The sequence below is a fragment of the Penaeus monodon genome, chromosome 42 (genome assembly GCF_015228065.2).
Source record: "Penaeus monodon isolate SGIC_2016 chromosome 42, NSTDA_Pmon_1, whole genome shotgun sequence".
Classification (NCBI taxonomy): Eukaryota; Metazoa; Arthropoda; class Malacostraca; order Decapoda; family Penaeidae; genus Penaeus; species Penaeus monodon.
In genome coordinates, this window is record NC_051427.1 from 9356588 (window position 1) to 9367707 (window position 11120).

Consider the following 11120-nt stretch of genomic DNA (forward strand, 5'->3'; position numbering starts at 1 on the left):
ATGTGTCTAAAGTATCTTGTAGAAGTTATAAAAATTTTCTTTCCATTTTCTTCATCACTTGCAATATTGTTTGGTGCGTAGCATTGTATAATAGTAATGTTCTGAGGTTTTGCGTGTCTCCGACTTTTAAAATGCGATCATTTATTGGGCTGTACCCAATTATGATCTGCAGTTTTTTTCGTGAGAATCATAGCATCTCGTGACTATTTTCCTTCTATCTTTTTCCAGAAAAAAGAACTGTCTTGTTTTCTTTAGTTTGAAACTTCCTTACTTTTTCCAATTGTCGCACTTATTCCTAGTATTTGAATGTTTGTTATCTATCCATTTCGTTACAGACAGATATGTAATTTACCCATCTCTTATTTTCCTTAACGTTCCACGTTCCTAGCGATTTTTTAATGTTGTTCTATTGGACATGTTTTCTTTCTGTCTTTGTCTTCCGATGCATGTTTTAAAAATTGTCGCCTGGTTGCCCTACTACGCGCCCCTTATAAACTCCTCGCCGACGGCGATGGTTGTGATGAATTATCGTTCTGTATTTAATCAATTGGTGTAAGAGGTTTGTCAGAGAAAATAAAGTTGATGGACTCCCCCAGCCCCAGGCTCCTTTCTCATCCAGTCTCCAACTACTAGGAGGAACTATCTCTGCCGCTTTAAACAGTTACACATGTAATAACCCAGACATTTATTTGGTGAAGACCCCTAATTCAGTAAAACGAAGTGTTTTCACCGTATCCACTGCCACCTGCCTGCCGACAGTTTCACCGCAACCCTGGTATAAAAAGGGTGCTAATATGAGTCTATCCCTTGTTCAAGGGACCCCGGGTGCAGTTTTTGTCTTACCCAGGACAAAGGTGCGTATTATATACATATCTATCGTATATATTATATATATTATATATATATATATATATTATAAATTATATATATATGTAGATATTTTATATTAATATACTATTTATATATATGTATATGTATTATATATAGTATATCTATTATATATATATATTTTTTATATTTCTAATATATATATATATATATATATATATTGTGTTGTGTGTGTATAGAGATAGTTAGATTAGATAGATCTATAAATACATATATAATGTATATGTGTGGTGTGTGTGAGTGTTTATGTATATATAATATATATATTATATATATATAATATATATATAAGGTATATATATATATATATATACTCTATCATATATATACATGTTGTGTTGTGATGTGTGTATCGCCATAGTTATAATCGATAGATATTAAATAAATATATAGTATGTAAGTTATATGTATCTGTACTGTAATGTGTGTTGTGGTGTGTGTGTTTATATGTATATATATACTTATTCTTATATATATCTATAGATATATATATATATCTTATATTATATATAATGTATGTATGTATATGGCCAACATACCACCCCACCACACCCACCCAGCACACCACACACCACCACCACACACAACCCACACACACACAACGCACAGCACACACACTACACACACTCACCACGCCAGCACTCCACCCATATTATATATATAATATATATATATAGATATTATATATATATATATATATATATATATATATATATATATAGCATATATATAATGTAATAATATATAAATATATATATGTGATATTATTATCTAATATATATCGATATTAATCTATATATCTAATATATATATATGTTCACACACACACGCACACACACACCACACACACACACACACACACACACCACACACACAACACACACGACACACACACACCCACACACACACACACACACAGCCAACCCACACACACACATATATATACTATGTATATATATATATATTATATATATATATATAATATATATTATATATATATATTATATATATAGACACACGACACGCAGTACCCACACACACACACATAATACACACACACACTACACACACACACCACACACCACACCACACACACCCTCACCCACCCTAACACACACACACACACACACAACCACACACGCACAACACAAACACACACACAAGGGATAACACACACACACATATACACACACTCACATATACACACATACATACATATATATGGATATCTATTATATGCATATATATATATATCTATATTTAATTATATATCTATATTTATATAGTTTCATATCTATATATAATAAATATACAGTAGATCTTCATATCTTATATATAATATATATATATTATATATTATAGAGGTAGTATATATATATATATACATTATATATTATATATATATATATATTATATGATATAGTATATAGTTATATATATATTGTGTGTGTGTGTGTGTTTGTGTGTGTGTTGTGTGTTTGTGTGTGGGTGTTGTGTGTGTGTGTGTGATTTTGTGCTGTATATAATATATATATATACTCCTCTATCTCTCTATATCTCATCATATATATATGTATATATCTACTATTATTTTAATATCTATATATGTATAGTATCTTTGATATTGTGTATCTGTACTTCTATAATACATGTATGTATCTATTATCTATATAATATTGACTCTATATCTATCTAGTCTATATATCTATATATCTATCTCTCCTTGTGTGTGTTGTGTGTATACGAGTTAGTTAGAGAGATAGCATATCTAATCACATATATATCTGTATCTGTGTGTGTGTTGTGTGAGTGTGTGTATGTATATATATTCTACCTCCCTCTCTCTCTATTTATCTTCTATCTCTATCATCTCTCTATAGATCTATCTATATATACATTTGTGTGTGTGTGTGTGTCTAGCATCTTTCGCTCGCTAGTTCGACATCCATCTCTCTCTGCTCTGTCTTTAGATGTATGTATGTGTGTGTGTGTGTGTGTTCTAATGTCTCTATTCCTTCTCTCTCTCTCTCTCTCTCTCTTCTTGCCTATCTCTACTAGTCTCCTCGATTTAGCCTCGTCTCTGTCTGCTGTCTCTGCCCCTCCCCCCCCACACCACACACCCCCCCACCCCACACACCCCACCCCACCCACCCCCACCCAGCCCACACCCCCCGACACTCACACCATACCACACACTCACACACGCACAGGCCGCTCACACCATATATATATAAATATATATATATATATAATATAATAATATATATATATCTACTATATAATACATATATATATATATATCATATATATATGTATATCATAGAATATATATATGTGTATATATATATATATATATATATCTTTATATATATATATATCTCATATATAAAGTATATATAATATATAATTATATTGGTTACCCACCACCACGCACACATCACAACACACACACACACACACACAACGCCACCACACACACACACACACACACACACACCCACACGACACACACATATATGATATGTATTAATATATATATAATATATATATATATATATATATGATATATTATAATATATATATATACACACATGACACAGACAGATACACCACACACACACACACCACAAGGCACCCACACACACACCTATATATTATATATATATATATTATATATATATATATATAGTAATATATATATATATCTATAACTCCACACACACGCAGATACACACACACCACACCTATATACACACACACAATACACGCACACACCACACACACACACACACACACACACACACACACACACACACACACACACCACACACCACGCACACAACACACACACACAAACACACTACACCACACACACATATACCACACACACATATACACACTACTACATAGAATGTATATATATATATATACCTATATATATATATATAATATATAATATATATATATATATATATTATATATATATGTTATGTATTCTATCTAGATATAATATCTACTACATTATATGCATAATATGATATATAATATATATATATATATATACTATATATATAATATATAATATATATATATATATATATATAATATATATATATGGGTGTGTGTGTGGTGTGTGTGTGTGGTGTGTTTGTGGTGTGTGTGTGTGTGTGTGTGTGTGTGTTTTGTGCCTGTATATGATATTTATATCTATATATATATATTTTATATATATATATAAATATATATATATATAATTATATATATATATTAAAAGATGTAATATATATGTTGATATATATATATATATTTATACTATATATATATACTATAGATATATATATATATATATATATATATATCTATATACTATATGTAGTGTGTTGGTTGTGTGTGTGTGTGTGTGTGTGTGTGTGTGTGTGTGTGTGTGGTGTTTTGTGCCTGTTATATATTATATATATTTATCTATATTATATATATATCTATATATAGCGAATAGATATTATACTATAATATCTCATGTGTTGGTGTGTGTTGCTTTGGCAAGCATTTCCCTTCCTGAGGATTTCCTCGGGAAATGCTTACTCTTTCTTAATTTCTTTCTTTTTTTCTTACTCTGTCTCTGCCTTTCTCTTTCTCTCTTTCTCTTTCCCTTTCTCTTTCTCTTTCTCTTTCTCCTTCTCCTTCTCCTTCTCCTTCTTCTCATTCTCTTTCTTTTTCTCTTTATCCTTCTCCTTCTCCTTCTCCTTCTTCTCCTTCCCCTTCTCCTTCTCCTTCTCCTTCTCTTTCTCTTTCTCTCTCTTTCTCTCTCTCTCTCTCTCTCTCTCCTTCTCCCTCCCCCCCCTCTCTCTCTCTACGTAAACAGATAGAGATTTAGACATACACACACAGGGGCGCACCTAACCCCCCTGTTGACGTGCGAAGTGAGAACAATACTTTTCTGGCGCGTTGCGAGAAAAAGAACAATGAGCTAGTTTAGACGCCATTTTTAACTACGCCGATCTATGTACATGGTGGTGTGACTGCTATATAAGCATATGTCAGAACCACTGTCTCGACTTCCCCTTTGTTTAACTACAGTCCCTTTCCCCCTGTCTCCTTTTTATCTATTTTTTTGCAAAAGTGTACATACCCCGACCCGTTTTAGTTTGGGACATTTGAAAGTGGAAAAAGGCGCGAGTGCTTCTGGGGAATGGACAGGGTGCCGGGCAAGGGGTGCCATGGCAGGCTGCCCGGGGCAGTGGCAGGGCAAGTATCGGGGGAGGGTGCCAGGGTAAATTGACGGGCTGGGGGTTAGGGCCGGGTCCGGGGCAAGGGGACGGCCAAAGTGCCATGGCAAGGGGTCAGGGCCAGGAGTGCCGGGTCAGTGTGCCAGGACCGGGGTGCCTGGAAAAGGGTGTCAGGGCTAGGGGTGCCAGGGTCAAAATGTGCCAGGGGCCGGATGCCATGGCAAGGGCTGTCAGGGCCGGGGGGCCAGGGTCGTGTGCAGGGGCCCGGGGTGCCATGGCAAAACAGTCAGGGCCGGAGTGCCAGGGTCAAATGGCCGGGCCCGGGTGCCCCGGGCCCGGGGTGTCAGGGCAGGGTGCCAGGGGCAAGTTGCCAGGGCCAGGGGTGCCTGGCAAGGGTGCAGGGCCAGGAGTGCCTGGCAAGGGCTTCAGGCCGGGGGGGCCCGGGGCAAGGTGTCTGGGCAAGACCAGGGCCAGGTGTGTCAGGGAGGACTGCCGGGGCAATGGCCAGGGGCCGGGGTGCCATGGCAAGGGTGCAGGGGCCCCGTGCCAGGGGGGGCCCCCCCCCTGTGCGGCCCGGGTGCCATGGCAAAGGGCTGCCAGGGGCCCGGATATCAGGGGCCAAGAGTGCCAGGGTCAAATGTGACGGGCCAGGGGGGCCAGGCAAAAATATCGGCCAGGGGTGCCCGGTCTTGACAGGGCCCAAAATGCCATGGCAAGGACTGCCAGGGGCCGGGGCCAGGGGCAAGTGTGCCAGAGCCCGGGGTGCCCTTGGAAGGACTCCAGGGCCCGGATCCGGGCCAAAGTACCCGGGAATGTATGTCTGGGACCGTCTCAGAACCCTGGCTGAAGTCCGTGGAGGAATTCGATGACTTCTCGGGGAAAGATGTCACCTAGACGCCTGGAGTCCACGCCCACCTGGGTGTCGTATCCTTCGGGCGTGATGGAAGGGGGAGGAGGGGGGGCGGAAACGTGCGACTGGCCAGGGAGGAGATTCAAGGCGGGCGGGCGGGCGGGCGCGGGGAGCTGGGTGGAGAGGAGGTCCAGGTCACGGGCGTGAAGCACCAGGTCCGGAGTAGGTGGGTGGAGTCACGTCCTGGATGGAGAAATGAGGATCAGAATACCATCATCATGGCTTAAAGGGCAAACACACAAACACACACACACAAACACACACCCACACACACCCACACACACACACACACACACACACACACACACACACAACACACCACAACACACACACACACATATATAATATATATATATATATATATATATATATATATATATATATATATATATATATATATATTATATATATATACATATATATATACACCCATATATGGGTGGGTGCTTCACGCGCATGGTGTTGTGAAGCGATGGTGTGGTAGCCTAGATAGTGTTAAGTGCTTGCATGCGGTTCTCGTGCTTGCAGCTTCCACCCCTGGCTAGCTCAGTGCGAAAAAGGAGCAGCTTTTGCATAGTCTCCCCTCCAGTCACAACCTCTCCATCATCAAGACTTCTGGCAGTGCTCCTCGGGCCACCCATGTAACTGGGCCACTTTGGGGGATTTCGGCAGCAGGAGGCCCAGAGGTACGGAGCTATGGCCCATCCGGCGTGTGACACGCTCTGGCTCCGTACCACTCCGCCTCCTACCACCCTAGAGTGGTTGGGGGTAAATGGGGCGCGTCTCGGGGGAGGTGGGCCTTGCCAATCCTCCTCCCCCCAGAAAGACACCCTCTTTCGAACCGTCTTTAACCGCATCTTGTGGCTACGATTGCCCCCGGCGAGATATCGCTTGTTTCTGGGTGGATTCAAATGGCGGTATCTGACTGTGACCAAGCGGCTACGGATGTCTGTCGGCCCCCATGGCTCGGGAGCTGATGCCCAGCAGTGAGAAATAGCCTCCTTCCTCCGGGACTTTTGTTGCTAGTCCCAGAAAAACGAGGATCTCTTGGCTCCTGGTACCAGCACCCAACCCACATCACTGGGACTTGGTACGCGATACGGGTACATTTGGGCCAAGGAGGATCGACCACATTCTTGTTAGTAACGCAATGAGGGCCTCCAGAACTGCAGGGTTTACCGGGAGTGCCGAGTTCTGTGGCACCGGGGGGGGGGGACAATAGCTGCTGTGGCTACGCCTGCGGGTCCTCTTCAAAACTCCGCGTCCCTCCCGTTGGCCACCCCAAGGTGTTTCATCTGGACAGACTGCTAAGGGAGGAGGAATGTGCCCGTGGTTTGCACCATGGCAGTCCTCTGACCATTCACAGAACTCACCAACAACGACGGCCCAGTTGCTCTGTGGAATTCTTCAAGCACATAACACTCGAAGTAGCTCAGGAGTCCATTGGCGTACGCCCGAGGCTAAGGCAGAATTCCATCTCCTTGGAGACTTAGGTCCACTGAAGTGTGTCGCAAGGCTTTGCTGAATGGGGAATCAAGTCTTGCGTCGTTCCATGCTGCTTAATGCCTCGGACACTGCTGAGAAGGGACAAGGAACAGTTCATCATAAATCTTACTGAGGAGATCTAAGACATTTCTTGTGAAATAACCTTCGCCCTGCCTACCAAGCCCGAGAAAGCTGAACTGTAAGCCCTCCACGATGAATGCAGTCCATTAGCGGATGGACGGATCATCTCGATCATGCAGGTTCGTCAACATTGGCAGAGTATTTTGCACAGTTTACCAGGTAGACCCTCCAAGTTATCTTGGATGCAAGCCATGTCTCAGAGGGCCTGTGCCGGACCCACACAAGCATCGAAGACCTCCTACCCTAACAGAGGTTAGGCTGGTGATTCTCCAAGCTGAAGAGTGGGAAAGCCTGCAGGCATTGTGATTATCCCTGCTGAACTGCTAAAGGCTGGGGATGACCTATGGCTCTGGGGCCTGCTACAGTCCTGACTGCCATTTGGCAGTCCTGGTACAATTCATCCTGACCTATTTGAGGGGCGTGGTCCATCCCTCTCTGGAAGGGAAAGGGATCGTGTGGGATTGTAGCAACTACCGTGGCGATTACACTGCTCAGTATACCAGTGCAAGGTTCGTCGTGTCCTCCCTTTCTTCTGAAACGGACCCGCATCCACCTACTGAGGCATCAGAGACTGGAGCAGTCTGGATTTACTCCTGTCAGTCACAATAGTCCCCGTATACTAGCGCTTCGAGTATTTGTGGAACGCCGTCGTGATTGGACGTGGTTTGCTTGCAACCTACATCAACTCAAGAAGCATTTAACTCGGTGCATCGGAATCACTATGGAGAGATCCTGAGCTAAGGGGAATGCTGACACAGATTATGGGCCTGATGGCAAGCCTCTATACTGGTACTAAAGAGTGCTGTAAAGTGTGGTGGGTGTCTGGTCGACTTCTTCCCTGTTAAGTCAGGGGTGAGGCAAGGCTGTGTCCTTGCACCAACACTTTTCACACTTGTATGGACTGGATAATGGGCAGAGCTACTATCCAAAGTCAGTTTGGCCAACCTGGCAATATTAAAGTCTCAGACGCTTGACTTTGCCTGGATGATGTTGCCCTTTGTCTTCTGAGTCCTTGATTCACTTGTTTGCTACTCTTGCTGCATTTAGCAATGAGGCGAAGCACCTAGGCTAGAAGCTCCTTTTACCAAGACCAGATCCAGGACCTTTGGGGCCTGGGTAAGGAGACCGTTCTGTCATCCATGGCTTGCAGCGAGGAAATTATTGTGAATTACAGAAAGTTTTACATACCTTGGTAGCGTAGTCCTATCTCTGGGTTGTCAGAACCAGGATTCATAGACAGAATTGGTCTGGCAACAGGAGCCATGACTCAATCACGAGAGCGTTTGGAGATGTCGGTACCTATGCCAGAAGGTACCAGCTGCGTGTCTTTCAAGGCCTTGATACTGCCAGTTTTGACTCTATGGTAGCGAAACCTGATCATCCATGTCTTGGAGTCCTCGCCTTGATGCCTTTTACATCCCTTCACAGGACCATGGGACCAGTTGGCAGGACCGCGGTCTCAACCGGGATCGGTTTACACCGTGAAGACTGGCAATGTGGACCTGTTTACTTGCATAATATTCCGGGATCGCCAACTCAGCGTATATGGGTACCTAGCTCGCTTCCGCAGTGGACGACCCTCCCTCAGGTTTGTCTCTTCTGCGAGACACCCTGGGTGGAGGAGACCTGTGGACCGACCTAGGAGATCATGGCTTGGGCATCTCGAACTGAGACCGTCGCAAGGAATTAGAATGGGCCCGTGTGCCTGCCTGGAGACTCGCCTCGAGGGATCCTCGTGGCTGGCAGCGATGTGTGGATTGCGGTCAGGCGTTATCCCTTTAATGATGATGATGATACACACACACACAACGCTACAGCACTCACACACATGAACCACACAACATTTTGTATATATATATTATATATTATAAAATATATTAATATATCTATATATAATATATATAAAATACAAAAACTACATAGATATAAAATATACATGTGTGTGTGTGTGTGTGTGTGTGTGTATGTGTGTATGGGTTGTGTGTGTGTACGCCACTACTGCTACACACACATACAAATATATATATATTTTATATTAAAAAATATAGATCAAATATATATATAAATATATATATATATAAAATCATATATATAATACATAAAGTAACATTGCTGTATTGACCTGTGTGTGTGTGTGTGTGTATTTATATATATATATATATACATGTGTCTGGTGTGTGTGTGTATAGATATAATATATTATATATATATATATATATAATATATTATATATATATCTATATTAATATGTATATATATATTATATTATATATATATATATAGTAATATAAGATAGTATTATATATATATATATACTCTATATAGTGTAGTGTGTTATGTATATGTTCATATATATATATATATCTATCTAATCTAATATATAATATTTATATATATATACTAATATATATATGTAATATATATACATATACATATGTAGTATATTACCTAATATACTGTCTCGTGTGTTTATATATATATATATAATATATATACGTGTATATATATAATATTATATTATATATAAGACGATAAATTATATCTAATGATATAGATATACGTATATAATATATATATTTAATGTACTATATAATATATATAATTATATATATATATATATATATATATATTATAGGGATAATATATATATATATATATATATACATAATGTACTATATATTAATATATAATATATATATATATATAATATATATAATGTACTCACTCTAAGCTAGCCTCTCATGAAAAACACAATTAAGTATCATGCTGTGACCACGGCGGCTTCAAGCATGAACTACCGTGTGAAAAAAAAAAAAAAAAAAAAAAAAAAAAAAAAAAAAAAAAAAAAAAAAATATATATATATATATAATATTATATATAGGTACGTTATATATATATATATATATATATCTTATGTGTGTGTGTGTGTGTGTGTGTGTGTGTGTGTGTGTGTGTGTTTTGTGTGTGTGTGTATACTAATATATATATATATCTCCTCTTCTCTATATTCTATCTATTCTATATATATATATATATTATATATATATACAGCACATGTGTCTGGGGTGGTGTGTGTGTGTGTGGTATATAATAGATATAGTATATATTAATATATATATATATATCGATATATATTATATATAATATATATATATATATAACTTATGCAAAGCCTGAGGTTATTGAACTCATTGCATCACATGGTTCTGAGTGTTGGGTGCTGAGTAGGATAGACAAGAAAAAGATCAATAAGTTTTGAATGTGTTACGAGACACGAGGTACTGCGTATTAGCTGGACAAGAAGAAGACAAATGATGAAGTGCTGAGAAAAATAAATTGTAAAGATATGAAGTTTCCAAAACACATCATCCAACTAATAAAAGCCATGTATGACCAACAACAAGCTGCTGTAAGAACTAATTATGGGTTAATAGAATGGTTCGAAGTCAAACAAGGAGTGCGACAGGGT

General features: G+C 39.9%; 1 protein-coding gene across 1 annotated transcript; it reads left to right on the forward strand.

Moving 5' to 3' along the window:
- Nucleotides 1-5757, forward strand: LOC119599122 (spidroin-2-like). Its single transcript, XM_037948877.1, has 3 exons — nt 1-11; nt 662-854; nt 5050-5757. The coding sequence occupies exons 1-3, from the start codon at nt 1-3 to the stop codon at nt 5755-5757; spliced, it is 912 nt and encodes a 303-aa protein (XP_037804805.1).
- The last annotated feature ends 5363 nt before the right edge of the window (nt 5758-11120 follow it).